The 15,932-nt window shown below is 42.5% G+C and overlaps 1 protein-coding gene across 1 annotated transcript in view; it reads left to right on the top strand.

Moving 5' to 3' along the window:
- The window catches only part of DHX38 (DEAH-box helicase 38), a 144,788-nt gene extending 129,448 nt beyond the window's left edge, over positions 1–15,340 (top strand). Inside the window, exons 24-27 of the mRNA XM_030204672.1 lie at positions 838–963; positions 6,957–7,052; positions 13,775–13,896; positions 14,288–15,340. Coding sequence (XP_030060532.1) covers positions 838–963; positions 6,957–7,052; positions 13,775–13,896; positions 14,288–14,372 — 429 coding nt within the window. The 3' untranslated portion in view covers positions 14,373–15,340. The remainder of the gene's footprint in view (positions 1–837; positions 964–6,956; positions 7,053–13,774; positions 13,897–14,287) is intronic.
- The last annotated feature ends 592 nt before the right edge of the window (positions 15,341–15,932 follow it).

Here is a 15,932-nt window from a genome sequence, read left to right as displayed (position 1 = left end):
ATGAATAAATAATTGCATGACAGTTATGCATGAGAAGGGGTTTGTTGGAATGTAATTGTATTTTACATGCATTGCCTGTCACCTATTATTTCTCTGTGATTACTCTGTGACCTCTGATGTGAATTACTTAGAGAGGTCACAGCTATGTAACTTCCTGTGGGGGATAGATGCAGCACATGCAGCACATGGAGCACATGGAGCTCATGTTCTCTCCTAACCTGAGAGGATCTATGGTGGTGTGAGCATCCATTACCATCTAAGCACATGGAAGGAGCTGATAATACAAATGTATAGTAATATGTATATATAAGCCTGTCTGATTATAATCTAACTACAAACTGTGAGTAAACAGATGTTTTGTTACTTCAACTTTAAAGTGACTCAGCAGTGAATTATTCAGGGGTGAATGAGAGAGAGATGAAGAAAGAAATTAACATTTCTAAAGCTGAAGCTGTGTGTACTAAGATCTGCTAATTATTTACTACAAATAATCCAACAAGGACAACTCAGAAAAGTGTCGTCCCCCACCTAGAAAATCAGCACCTTTTTATGCGGTCTTTGAGAATTATTATTATTGCATTTGTACCCCACATTATCCCACCTTTTTGCAGGCTCAATGTGGCTTACAGAATGTTGTTATGACGCAGCACTGGCTGTTTCTCTTGGTTACTGAGCTCTCGAAATGAGGGCAGAGCTGTGAAAAAAAACACTAGAAAATAAATTTGGCAACATAACGCTGATTTCTCTGGGTTTACTGTAATTGCGAGCTGCAGGGTTTGTAATATGTGGACTTCTGCAGTTGAATGTATTTATTTCAGTGCTGCTGTTTCTTTCCAGGGTATTGGCGAGTACGTGAATATCCGCACAGGAATGCCTTGCCACCTGCACCCCACAAGTTCCCTTTTTGGTATGGGGTACACGCCTGATTACATTCTGTACCATGAGCTGGTTATGACTACGAAGGTAAGCTGAATGCTAATCTAGATTTCTCCTTCCCTCTCTGTTATCATTTGTAAATTTCTCCCTTAACGGGTTTCTTATGCAATCTCTGAACATCTCAGATAACTTGTTTGCTAACTTCCCCCAGATAATTGTAAGTTTAATATTAATAGGGACCAATTTGCATATATATAATCAGCCAGATGGTAGGGCGATTTTATTGCCTTTATGGAGGATTTGGGATTTCATGAAGCGGGACATGCTTTAGATGTAGTATTTGGGGGGAGGGTTTCAGTATGTGGTTTGCCGGTTGTTTTATCTTGGACAGATTTTTTATTTCCTTTTGATTTGTTATTTTTAGGGGGAGTTGTACAATCTGGAATCAGAGAGGGGATTATGATTTGGGATTTTACAGCTGTGGATTTAGATTCTTTCACCTGTGATAAATTCTTTCCCTGGAGGATTTTTTTTTTTTTTTAAAGTTCAGGATTAGGTAGTCACTTGGGAGGAAAGATTGCAGGTAGTGATGGAAAAGGTGGTAATGTGGCGAAAGGATGGATTTAGAGACCAGAGCAGATCAAGAGGGTGAGCCAGGTTAGAGATACCCAGTTTATTTACATAAGGACCCGCACTTTAACAAATATTTTCAGGACAAATGGCAAGAATGTGCATTTAATAATGCAGTGCATGATCAGCAACCGACATTATCCTGGTCGGCCTCTAAGGGGGTGATGTTATATCTTATGTGTGCGCTAGGAAAAAAAGGTTGGCAACGAGTATTTTACAGCTAGAAAAGCAATTGAAAAAAGTAAAACAGCAGCACATTAGGCAGCCTACCCGCAAGACTTTAGAGAATCATCAGGCAACACAAGTGGCACTTAACACACATGACAGGGAGACTCATTCTATTTTTTATTGCAAGTATAAGTTGCATCGTTACGGGAACCGCCCGGATAGATTATTTGCCAGAATGTTGAAAAATTGGGGAGGGTCAAGGACGGTAGAGGCACTTAGAGACCCTGTCGGTAAAATAACAACAAATGATCATGGGAAAATAGTGGAAATACTTAGACAGTATTTTTCTTCCCTCTATGCTGTGGAGGAGGTAAAGACGAATGCGAAAGCAGCAGATTATTTAGAGCAAGCAAAGTGTCCGCATTGGAAATTGAATCACTCAGTGCCCCCTTACAGTTGATGGAGCTGCAAGCGGCAATCAAAACATTAAAGTTGCATTCCGCCCCAGCACCGGATGGGTATTCGGGGGAGTATTACAAGTCGTTGACGATTGATGCACTTGGTGCGCTGTTGGCCTATTATGATGAAGTGATTGGTAGAGGTTTCTTCCCCCTACACACTAATACAGCATTAATAACCGGGTAAGCCCGCGGAAGATGGAGCATCTTATCGGCCTATTTCATTATTGAACGTGGATATCAAATTGTTAGCCAAAATTTTAACTGCACATTTAGCGCCAATCCTGCCTAGACTGATAGGTCCTGAGCAAGTAGGGTTTGTGCGGCACCGCCAGTCAGTGCTTAATGTCAGACGATTGTTGGTAGCAGTGGTGGAATGTCAAGAACCTAAAATGCCTACCCTGGTAGTGAGTCTAGATGCCGAGAAAGCCTTTGACAGGGTGGGCTGGAATTACCTGTTTCAAGTTTTGGATTATATGGGATTTCAGGGGTAGTATCTACGAGCGGTGCAATCCTTATACAACAACCCAAAGGCACCCGGGGGCAGGAATTCCCGATAGGGAGGGGAACTAGGCAGGGATGTCCGCTGTCACCTAACTTGTTTGTACTGTCATTGGAGCCTCTGTTGCGCTGCATTTCCCTGTCAGATGATTTAAAGGGGGTGACCTTAGTGGGGCAGCAGATTAAAGTACTGGTGTATGCAGACGATCTACTGCTGGTATTGACAGACCTGGCCAGATCCCTTCATACATTGTTAGCCTGTATACAGAAATATGGGGATTACTCTGGATTTAAATTAAATCTTGCCAAGTCTCAGGTCTCGCCAGTACTACCAGAAACACGGGAGCGATGGCAGGGGGCATTTCCTTTCAGATGGGCGACAGATGCACTCAAATATTTAGGAGTATATGTGCCCTCAGAGTTGACCATATTATATATGGTAAATATTCAAGGGCTTTTACAAGACACACAAATGAAATTACAGGCTTGGGGGGTTTTGCCTCTTTCTCTCTTGGGGAGCATAGCATGTTTATTGTGCCTAAATGGTTATATGTTTTTCAATCATTATCACTATTTGAGGGCGATAGATGAAAGAAAACTGAGATGTTTTCTGTGGAAGGGGACGAGAGCGCGTCTCCCCTTGTCGGTATTGCAGATTTCAGTAGAACATGGTGGTCTGGGCCTGATTAGCATGTGCCACATTACAGTGGCATGTAGTATGATGCACATTAATGACTGGTATCAGTCCACATCTGATTACTCTAATATGGAGTTAGAACTTCAGCTGTCTCCCAGTGTGCATTTCAGCAATCTTTTATACACAACTGAAGGCGAAATTCCTAGAGTTCTGAAGACGTCCTCCATTATGACTGTGGCTAAAGCAGCATGGAAATGGATTTGTCGCTTGCACAGATTTTCATCTAGGACAACACCATTCTTGTCAATTTGTAAAAATCCAGCTCTCCCGCTGGGTCGTGTGTACCTGGCCTTTCGCAGATGGCAACAGCATGGGAATACTATACCTTTTGCATGTGGTGACGCCAGACGAGGAGTTAAACCCTTCGCGGACCTGCAAGCTGAACACACAGTTTCCTCCAGAGACCTTTTTCATTATATTCAATTGTGTCATTATATTAAAACACTCCCTTGGAGGGATCTGACTGAGGATGTGCAGGTGGAACATTCCTTGGCGTATTCTTTGGAGGCAGAACAGAGGATATCACTATGCTTTCACCATCGTCATATTCGAGACACAGTGTCCGAATTGGATTATGCCCATCTGCTGGAGCTGTGGAAAAAGGACTTGCAAGTTTCATTGACTCTATCGCAATTGAAGGCATTCATCTTGGGAATTCATAAATACTTCGTAATATCGGTACATCGGGAACTCCAATATAAGTTTGTGCTGCAGATGTATATCTCTCCACGCAGAGCATTCCACATGGGAGCATCTTCATGGGGTTGTTGCCCTAAATGTGGAATGGAGGGGGTAACGCTTGGACATATGTTTTGGATGTGTTTGGGTGTGGTGTACTTCTGGAAAAGTGTATTGTTGCAAGTATCGAACATGTGGTCTGCAGACTAGCGTTATGATCCACTACTTCTCTTTGGGAATCCACTTTTAAGCTCCCCAGTTCCCAAAGGATTTAAATGCTTTCCTCCCCGGGAACTCCGTTCACTGGGTAAATCTCTCTTATCTGCACCCTTCTCCTCCACTGCTAACTCCAGACTCCGTTCCTTTTATCTTGCTGCATCATATGCCTGGAATAGACTTCCTGAGCCAGTACGTCAAGCTCCATCTCTGGCCGTCTTCAAATCTAAGCTAAAAGCCCACCTTTTTGATGCTGCTTTTAACTCCTAACCCTTGTTCAGAACCCTTATTTTATCATCTTCACATTAATATTCCCTTATCTCTTGTTTGTCCTGTTTGTCTGTCCTAATTAGATTGTAAGCTCTGTCGAGCAGGGACTGTCTCTTCATGTTCAAGTGTACAGCACTGCGTATGTCTAGTAGCGCTATAGAAATGATGAGTAGTAATAGTAGTAGCTTTGTACTTAAAGCTGCACTAATAGCAAAGCAAGTCATATTGACGGAATGGTTGTCTGATAAATACCCCACGTTTCAACAATGGAGAGCATGTATGATAGTGTTAAGAATGGAGCGGATAGGAATTCAAGATGTTACCTCTGCTAAGGGAGCAGATTTTCAAAACTGTTGGAGTCCTTTCTGGAATACAATGTCCCCAGCGGCTAGAGGCCGGCTGTTGAATATGTGAATTTTGTAATTCACAGTCCTGAATGGTTCTGTACGAGGTTCATGATGTTGATAGGTTGGGTGGTGATGGGGTGGGGGTTGGGCAGGTAGGGAGAGGGTACACGATTGTTGGGTGTTGGTCGTGCTCCTGTTGTTGCAAAGCTTAGATAGCAGCAATATAATTTGCATGCAGGGGGGAAGGGAGAGGTGGGGGGAGAAATTGGAAAATACATTGACGTTCATGGAAGAGGGTGAATTTATATGTTGGTCTGTACTGCTATTTCATTAATAAAATAGATTTAAATATAAAAAATTCAGTTGTTTAGGATGAACAATACATAATCTAAGGGCTTCATTTACTAAGATGAGCTAATGGATTTAACGCACACTAAATCTATTAGTGCACCTTAGTAAAGTAAAAGGAGCCCTAAGTCTACATAATTGACAGCAGAATCGCTCCTGTGGTCGAGATACCTTTGTCGTCAGTGTAAAAGAACAATGAAAAAGCTGTGAGATGCCATTATTTAAAGAAAAGTTTCCTGCTCTTCACACAGCTGACAGGCGATTTTCTGACTGTATTATCTAATTATACAAACTAAACAGAAAATATATAGTTGCTTAAGGGAAAAGTCACTACTGTATACAGATACCAAGCCATGCCATTGATACAAAATGCAACAGCAAACCACCAGCATCATTCAAACAAATGTTTCCTACTCTGAATGGATAATAATGACAAATAGCTCCAAATAGGAAATCAAAAAATGTATTGAAAACTGAACTAGAAAGTAAAAGTAATTTGTGATAGTGAAAGCTGAATGTGCTGTAAATGTGCCTGACCTAGAGGAGGTAAATGAAGAATCTGCAAACGGTATTAAAAAGACCTAGAATAAGTGAATAACCACTATTGTAATTTTGTAGCAAATTATTGTTCTTGTTTTGTTTTTAGTAAAAACATTATCAGTGAGAGGGGATTTTATGATTATTAAAGTGAAATGCAAAAAATAAAAAGAAGTGATAGAAAGACTGCAGAGGAGACTTCTGCAACACGCATGACAATGTGGTGGAACTATAGCGAGTCCAATGAAAGAGGAGGGAAAATATAGTATTCGTTTCAACAGGAAATAAGTAATTATTTGCTCAAGCTTAGGGCATCTGTTATCATTTTTTTTTTCTTGTGAGTCTTCAGGTCTTAAGGACATTGTCCAGATTTTGAATTGGTTTAAAATATGTGCCGCTGATGCAGGCTGGAACATGTTGAATCACAACTGGATGGAGTTACTCATACTCCGCCTTCTTTGAATCTTTTTTCTTTTATATATAGGATTCAAACCCTTTTTGGTTATTGGGACCTGGTATCCCACTGGTTCTTTATTTCCTGTTGATCCTTTCTGGTGGGTTTTCCTCTCTCGTTTGTGTAAATGTTCCGGACGTAAACTTAACAGTGATTTCTGGTCTTTGAGATAAAGGTCAGTTGTTATCGCTGCCGAGCTCCCCTTTTCAGTCTGTCTTCAGCCTCAGTCTATCTTGTTCTGAATGTCCCATTTCCAGATGGCTCAGCTGCTGTAATTTGGACGCGTATGAGCTGATGAAAGTTGAATTGTCAGATCTGTGAAAAGAGGGGTCTCTACTTCTTTCTGAGCTTGAATGGGAGAATTTGGGAAACTGACCACAACATAAGCTGCATAAGTGGGTTTGATTGGCTGCAACCTTTGAAAGGAACAATAAGGCTACAATATTTCTCATCATTTAAGATTAATTTTGCTTTGGCCTTGCTGTCTAGGGAACATATATGATGGGAATTTGATTTACCTTGGTCAGTTCCTATTATGTTACTCTGACAGTCTGGAAGAATTCCCTCCTCTAGTTAACACGGGAGGCTTATTTCCTTTGCAGTGTTTTCAGAATGACTGGGAGGGAGGAGGAACATCAGTGGCTGTACTACCAGAGAGGGAGCTTGTAGTGAAAACAGATTTGGACCTGGTCTTGTTTTCTAGAACTAATGCAACCAAAGTTTCCATTTCTTCAAGTGAAATACTTGCAGTTTGTAACTGGGGCTGTTTTCTCTAGGAATACATGCAGTGCGTCACTGCAGTGGATGGTGAATGGTTGGCAGAGCTTGGACCCATGTTCTACAGTATAAAGCATGCAGGGAAGTCTCGTCAGGTAAGTCTATCAAACCTGTTTTTGCAGGCGTGTGTCTGTGAGAGGGTGGATTAATATCATCTCTTCCCTTGTTTTATGATGATTTGGTTTTTGCATCATTTATGCCTACTTCATGTTATGGAGAAACATAGAAAACGATGTGAGATAAAGACCATGTAGACTCTCCAGTCTGCCCATCCATAGCAACTATTAATTTCTATCATCCCTTCCTCTCCCTTAGAGATCATCTGTGCCTGAATTCAGATACAGTATTTGTCTCCACCACCTCCACATCCACTAGCCTTTCTGTAAAGAAATATTTCCTTAGATTACTCCCGTCCCGTTTCACCTGGTTCCAGAGCTTCCTTTTAATTAAGAGGTCCACAGAGGTATTTAAAAATCTGTCATCTCCCCTCTCCTGCTTTTTCTTCCAATATATATATATTGTGACCTTTTTTATTCATATACTTTATAAAGAAGACCAGTGATCATTTTAGTAGCTACCCTCTGTACCAGCGCCATCCTGTTTGTATCTTTTTGTAGGTGCTGTCTCCAGAATGATTAAATTAACTCGTACCTGCTAATTTTCTTTCCTTGCGTCATTCCAGACCACACCAGACACTTGGGTTTGTGTCACCCTACCCACAGGTGGAGACTGAGAGCTACTGAACTGTGATGTCATCCCTTTAAGAATCCTGTGCAGCAACTTGGCCAGCCAGTATTTTTATAACAGAGCAGTGGTCAAAGGACATATAAAAACTCCCCAAAGAATTAAGAACTTTTCAACACACAGATATGAAAGAAACCCCCCAAAAATATAAAGCAGGAGAGAAAAAGCATGAAAGAAAACTGAACACATCTAAAAGAAAATATATAGCTGAAAATTCTCAAAAGACTGGGCTCTGGACTGGTCTGGAGGGACTCGAGGGAAAAGAAAGCAGGTAAGAACTAATTTAACCTTCCTTATTGTCCCACCAGACCAGTCCAGACACTTAGGTCATACCAAAGCAGTAATCACATAGGGTGGGACCCATGATCCCTTCCTCTTAACACCTTGGCACCAAGGGCCTTATCACTGCATGCTTGCAGATCCAACCCCATGACAAAAGAGTGCATGGAAGCCCAGGCCACCGCCTTACATATTTTATGTGATAGAATTAAGGAATGATCTACCTAAGCAGCGGACTGTCCTCTAGTAGAGTGAGCTTTCAAAATAGTAGCTCAGTGAATTACAGAAGCAATCATGTCTGCTTACATTTTGGGGGGGACATCCAGTGCGTACTGTCACTTTCAATGCTGGTTCTCACTTTCTGGCTGTACCAGAGAGGACAAGCAACCTATCTGTATTCTGTATATCATGTGTTGTCTTAAGATACTCCTTCAAAACATGACCTATGTCTAATTTGTATAGGACAGAAACTTTTTTTTCTTATCTTTAACCTCCTGGAAAACAGGTAAGGAAATAGACTGAATCAGTTGAAATGAGGAAATCACTTTAGGAAGAAAAGATGGTAACTGTCAAATAACAACCACCTCCTTACTAAAAACCAAGAAGGGTTCTCCTACAGGATAAAGCTTGGAACTTTAAGATTTGTGAGCAGAACAAATGGTGATAAGAAAAACTGCCTTAAGAGTAAGATTCTTCATACACACCCAGAAGGGGTTCAGAGGAGTTAGCACTAAAGCAGAGAACCAAATTCAAATCCCAAGGAGGGAAAACCAGACAACATAGAGAATTAATCAATTTAGTCGCTCTCCCTTTTACTAGACTTTAAAGCATGATAAACCTGCCAGATGAACCTTTAAGGAAGCAAATTACTAATTCCTTAACCAGACCATCCTGTAGACAGTCTAGAATGTCTGGAATCAAAGAGCCTAGAACAACACCACCCTTTCCTCACACCATCCTTCAAAAATCCTTCACACTCGATAGTGAAATAGACCTTTTCCTAGAATGTAAAGGAGTAAAAAAAAAATCACTTTCCCTGAATAACCTATTTTCCTCAGCTCTGCCCTCTCAAAAGCCAAACTATAAGACAAAATGGACTTGCATCCTGTATTATAATTGGGCCTTGCCCTAATAGGGGGACTCTGCTGGAGAATATCAGATGTTCCTCCACCTTTTATTCTCATTAGATCACCATATCAAGGCATCCTTGGCCAATTTGCAATTATAGTCCCACATGGGTATTCACTGAAGGACCCTGCCTATCACTGCAATGTAATTTGTACCCCGGTATGACAGTGTCCCACTGGTTATCCTCCTTCCACCAGGTCTCAGAGATGCCTAATATATCTAATTTTAATTTAGTGCAATATATTATAACTCTCCCATTTTATTTCTTAGGCTTCTGGCATTCGCGTATAGACATTTCAAACTATGTTTGTTCCTATTTACATCTTGCTTAGCAGCTGACAGTGATAATGTGCAATGTTGAAGATCTGTCTGCTTTTTATTTAAAGATACCTGGTCTACTGTGCTCTCTTTTGCAACCTCGCTGTTGGGATGCCCTATCTTCCCTGTTTCGGTGTTATCTTTTAAAGATACTTTATTCTGATCCATGCACTTTTGAGCGCCTGTCGGCCTTCCCCCAGTTTGTAGCTTAAAAGCTGCTCTATCTCCTTTTTAAATGCCGATGCTAGCAGCCTGGTCCCACCCTGGTTAAGGTGGAGCCCTTCCTTCTGGAATAGGCTCCCCCTTCCCGCCAGAATAGGCTCCTCCTTCCCCAGAATGTTGCCCAGTTCCTTACAAATCTAAAACCCTCCTCCCTGAACCATCGTCTCATTCATGCATCGAGACTCCGGAGCTTTGCCTGTCTCTTAGGCCCTGCGCATGGAATGGGAGCATTTCTGAAAATACTACCCTGGAGGATCTTGATTTCATATTTCTACCTAAGAGCCTAAATTTGGCTTCCAGAACCTCCATCCCAAATTTTCATATGTCATTGGTACCCACATGTACCAAGAAAGCCGGCTCCTCCCCGGCACTATCTAAAATCCTATCTAGGTGACGCATGAGGTCCGTCACCTTTGCACCAGGCAGACAAGTCACCAGGCGATCCTCATGTCCACCAGCCACCCAGCTATCTACATGCCTAATAATCGAATCACCAACTATAACAGCGGTCCTAACCCTACGAGAGGATAGGTCCTAACCCTACGAGAGGATATTGCATCCCCTGGTGGGCTGGTTTTGGCTACAGGATTATTTCCATCTTCACCAGGATGATGCTCTCCTTTTAGGAGGCCTCCCTCCTCCAAGGCAGCAGAGGGGCTGCCAGACTGGAGGTTGGACTTCTCTACAACATCCCTGTAGGCTTCCTGTATGTACCTCTCTGTCTCCCTCAGCTCCTCCAAGTCTGCTACTCTAGCCTCAAGAGAACGGACTAGTTCTCTGAGAGCTAGGAGCGTTTTTCTTCGAGCACACACATATAATCTCTCACCAACTGGGAGATAATCAAACATGTGACATTCGGTGCAAAAGACTAGATAGCACCCCTCTCGCTGCCAGAGAAAAGAAGCATCAAGAACTTTCCCATTCTACAACAATAATATCTGCCACCTGAATCATAGGAAAGGTTTTAGACGATTTTTGGATGCCTATCAACAAAGGATCTTGAAGTAGAAGGATTTAGAAGGTCGATCCTCAGAAAATTTAGACAAGATTTGAGTAAAGTTGCTAAATCCTCCTTAGAAAAAATTCTGACCACAGAAGGATCCTCCCCAGGAGGAGTTTCCTTCCCTTCAGGAAAAATATCTTCCAAACCTTCCCAGTGGTCTAAAGAAGAAAATTCCTGGTCTTTCACCTCCCCATATTCCTGAAAGGGCAGGAGTCGGCGGAGATTACTGGGTGGGAAGCAATTGATACATGTCATCTCTGTCAGAAACCAATGCTGACTGAATCACTTTGGTGGTAGTTCCCACTGACTGAGAATTCCCCTTAGTCTGACATGAATAGGAGAGTCGTGTTGGTCAGATGATTACTCCTGAACTGAAACGCAGCAACAATGTGAACACTTTACTTCCAAAATTCTCAACCTTTTGTTCTCAACACACTGATCAGCAATTACCCAACTCATGTGGTGCCGCCATTAAGAACTGTCAGGAAAGTAGTGCACTGCAAGCAAAAACGCTCACAAATAGCAAATAAGGACCCGTTTCATAGACCTCTTTCTCCCTAGTTGTAGAAAGTGCTGAAAAAGGACACTTTTGCATCAGAAAAATAATAGTGTCGGTTGATCAGTTAACATAGTTCAGTTACTCTAGGATTTCCTGCCCAAAGGAAACTCCCAAGGCACAAAACTCTCTGACCGTTGAGAGGTAGCTGGGGGCAGGAGGCAGTTTGTCCACCTGAGGCATCTGAAATGTTTGCCAGTGTGCAGTAGGATTTTGTACAAGTTGTTAATAATGCTTCATCAAGCACTCTACCAGGATTCTACATATTATTTGCATCATGCTGTATTTACCATCTTGGGCTTTGAGATCTCTGCAGAAATGTGTGCTTGTTGTTCCCACACGTCAACATGTACGATTGGAGATTACACAGTCTATTACTTTTTTCAGTTTTGTGAACCTGCTTAAAAGCTGAAACATTGGACAAGTATTAGACTCCTGCTGGAAATGCCCACCTTCTTTCCTCCTCGAAATGCACCACCTGTTCCTCTGACCCCATCCCCACAAACTTACTTAACACCATCTCTCCTACTGTCACCCCCTCCATCTGTCATATCCTCAACCTCTCTCTCTCTCCACTGCAACTGTCCCTGACACCTTCAAGCATGCTGTAGTCACACCACTCCTCAAAAAACCATCACTAGACCCTACCTGTCCCTCCAACTACCGTCCCATCTTCCGCTTTCCCTTCCTCTCCAAGATACTTGAACGCCGTTCATAGCCGCTGCCTTGATTTTCTCTCCTCATGCCATCCTCAACCCGCTTCAATCCGGTTTTCGCCCTCTACACTCGACAGAAACGGCACTCACTGAAGTCTGTAATGACCTGTGCCTTGCCAAATCCAAAGGTCACTACTCCATCCTTATCCTCCTTGACCTATCTGCCGCTTTTGACACTGTCAATCATAATTTACTTCTTGCTGCACTGTCCTCATTTGGGTTCCAGGTCTCTGTCCTCTCCTGGTTCTCCTCTTATCTCTCCCACCGTACCTTCTCATGGTTCTTCCTCCACCCCCTTCCCGCTCTCTGTTGGAGTTCCTCAGGGATCTGGCCTTGGACCCCTTCTTTTTTCAATCTACACCTCTTCCCTGGGCTCGCTGATCTTATCTCATGGTTTCCAATATCATCTCTATGCTGACAACACCCAGCTTTATCTCTCCACACCAGACATCACTGCGGAAACCCAGGCCAAAGTATCGGCCTGCTTATTTGACATTGCTGCCTGGATGTCCAACCACCACCTGAAACTGAACATGTCCAAGACCGAGCTTATTGTCTTTCCACCCAAACCCACTTCTCCTCTCCCTCCACTCTCTATCTCAGTCGATGGCACCCTTATTCTCCCTGTCTCATCTGCCTGCAACCTCGGAGTCATCTTCGACTCCTCCCTCTCCTTCTCTGCGCATATCCAGCAGATAGCCAAGACCTGTCGCTTCGTCCTCTATAACATCAGCAAAATTTGCCCTTTCCTCTCTGAGCACACCACCCGAACTCTCGTCCACTCTCTCATTACCTCTCGCCTTGACTACTGCAACCTACTCCTCACTGGTCTCCCACTTAGAACTCTGCTGCACGTCTTATCTTCCGCCAAGGAAACTCACTTCACTGGCTTCCGATCAGGTACTGCATACAGTTCAAGCTTCTCCTACTAACCTACAAATGCACTCAATCTGCAGCCCTTCATTACCTCTCTACCCTTATCTCCCCTTACGCTCCTACCCGAAACCTCCGCTCACAGGACAAATCCCTCCTCTCTGTACCCTTCTCCACCACCGCGAATTCCAGGCTCCGCCCCTTCTACATCAAATCTCCCTATGCTTGGAATAAACTTCCTGAGCCCATACGCCAAGCCCCCTCCCTGCCCATCTTCAAATCCTTGCTCAAAGCCTACCTCTTCAATGTCGTCTTTGGCACCTAACCATTATACCTCTATTCAGGAAATCTAGACTGCACCAATTTGATTGACTGCACATTTTGTCCATTAGATTGTAAGCTCCTTTGAGCAGGGACTATCCTTCTTTGTTAAACTGTACAGCGCTGGATAACCCTAGTAGCGCTTTAGAAATGTTAAGTAGTAGTAGTAGTATAGTTAATTTTTATATTTTATATGTATGTTTTGTTTTTTTGATTACATATGTTCTTTTTGTATCCGCCCTGGATAATGCCAGGTTAGAAATAATAAATTTCAATTTGCCAAGCTTAAAAATTTTAAAGTGTTGGCCACAAACCTTTTTTTTTACCTCTCAGAACAAATTCCCCTTTATTTCTCTACTTTTAAAAAATATTTTATACTTTTAAATGAACAACAAGAGAGAGTCCTACCAGACCATGCGAGAGTGAACAGGATGTGAGATCTGTCACCTGCTGGAGACTGAGAACTACTGAAACGTGATATCTTCTCTTAAGAATCTTGTGCAACAGACTGGCCTGACTGTATTTCTCAGTTTCCACCTGCTGGTAGGGTGACACAAATCCAAGTGGTCTGCTGGGACAATAAGAAATGTACACACTGTAAATGAGGTCTTATCAGAGACTTTTATACCACTGACTTACCAATTCTGTGGTATGTAGGAGACTCGCCGTCGAGCCAAAGAGGAGGCATCTGCTATGGAAGAGGAGATGGTCTTAGCTGAGGAACAACTGAGAGCACGCCGGGAAGAGCAGGAGAGGAGAAATACACTGAGTAGTACAAGGTGAGAAGCCTTGGGCAGGGAAGGCCAACAATGATTTAAAAGGATGTCCAACAGAAGTTTGTCTCTCTCACTGAGACCTTCCCTTAGTTCAGGTGGTTGACCAATGTGTTATTGGATTAGGAGTATTTGGGGTGCATAGGGAAGAGCTGTTAGGCTGAGGTGGGTAGGGTCTTCTGATTGGATTATATGCTTCCTATTATAAAATCTCACTGTGTAAAAAGTTGAGGTCCTAATAGTGGAAATGCGAGACTTGTCTCTCTGTATGCACTGAGCTAGTACTGAGATGCTGTGTTAGAAATTTTTCCTATTGCTTCTCTGCTTAGACTTTTGCAAATTCTGAAGTAGTAAATTCAGACTTATCAAGTTTTCATCCATTCGCTCTTTTCTGTAGGTCTGTGAAGATTTACACCCCAGGGCGAAAAGAACAGGGGCAGCCGATGACACCTCGTCGCACTCCTGCCCGCTTTGGGTTATAGCATTGCTGGAAGACTCTTCTAGTTCTCTGCTTATGTTGTGTCCTTTAAATGACTAATTTACAAGATGCAAAGGATCCTCAAATGAGACCAGTGAAAGACCATACAGACTGCTTACTTGTACACTTGCTACTAGGAGATGCCTGCTGCTTTTGTCGGAGCTGACAAGGGTTCTGGAGTATCTGATAACGTCAAAGCGGTGGGTGGGACTCTTAGGTTTAACGCTGGACTGTGTGAGGATTTAGCACATGGGGATCATTTTCTGGTACACTGGTTAGGCTTGGCCTCAGAAAACATATTGAGCACAGCCCATCTGGGAAAGGGATAGAAGTGTTTCCATCTCTGACCTTTCGTCCAGTGGGTGCTATCATCTGTGTTTGGGATGCTACTGGCTGAACTCATTTCCCATACCAACTACAGGCACTAACTCAGTAAGTAACCTCCAGAAAGATGTAAAAGTGGTACATGATCAGAGATGTTAAGCATTTCTTTACTATAACATATAAAAATGGAACATTTTTATTTTTAAAAATTCAATTTGAAAGAAATGTTTGTCTTGTCGTGTACCATGAATGTTAAATATTTTTTAAAAGTAAATTCTGTGTCCCTTTTCATTTCCCATTAGTTATCCTGTTTCTCCCTAAATCTTTGGGTTAAGTGATGGTAATAGTTAAGAAGCTACTCATGGTCACATGTTGGGATATTTTTGTTGCTACAGTACCTGGGGAGTTGCCTGTGTCACTTCATAGTTTAGTAGGAACAGCGTTGAAGGAAGTGGCAGTTTTGTTTCCACCATGACATGTATTTACAGTGTGTTTCTTTGTTAGCTTTCAGTAGGAATCTGTGCAGAGTCTTTTCTTTTTGGCTACTGTCAACAATCAGTGAGGATAACATTACATTATTATGGGGCCCTTTTTCTAAGCCATGTAAGCGTCTACGTGCACCAAAATGGAGTTACCACCTGTCTACTGCATGGCTCTTGTGGGAATTTCATTTTTGGCCTGCGTCCGAAAATAATTTTTATTTTCGGACACACGTATTGGGCGCGCCAAGTGGCATTTCACGCGTGTAGGTCATTACTACCCGGTTACCGCATGAGACTTTACCGCTAGGTCAATGGCTGGCAGTAAGGTCTCAGACCCAAAATGAACGTGTGGCAATTTTCATTTTGCTGCACGTCCATTTTTGGCAAAAATTTAAAAAAGGCATTTTTTACAGGTGCACTGACAAGTGATTCTGTGTGTGCCCAAAACACACGTCTACACTACCACAGGCCATTTTTCAGCGCATCTTTGTAAAAGGGCCCCTAAATTTGATGACACATTTCACCATAAAGCTCAAAGTGAGTTACAAAGAAATATATCTTCACTTTGCCCTCCCCGATATTAATCCAAAACCCCCTTGAAAAAACACATTTTCAACTTTTTTTTAACGTGACTTATAGCTTGGATATGAGAATCTTTCATTACTGCATTGTACATGCCAGTGTGCAGTTGTGGGAGGGATTTATTATTCCTAGGTTCCTGCCTGTGGATGAATATAATTAGTGCCATTATCTCCCTC

This window comes from Microcaecilia unicolor, chromosome 5, assembly GCF_901765095.1.
Source record: "Microcaecilia unicolor chromosome 5, aMicUni1.1, whole genome shotgun sequence".
In the NCBI taxonomy this organism is placed as follows: domain Eukaryota; kingdom Metazoa; phylum Chordata; class Amphibia; order Gymnophiona; family Siphonopidae; genus Microcaecilia; species Microcaecilia unicolor.
This window is presented reverse-complemented; position numbering and strand designations above follow the sequence as displayed.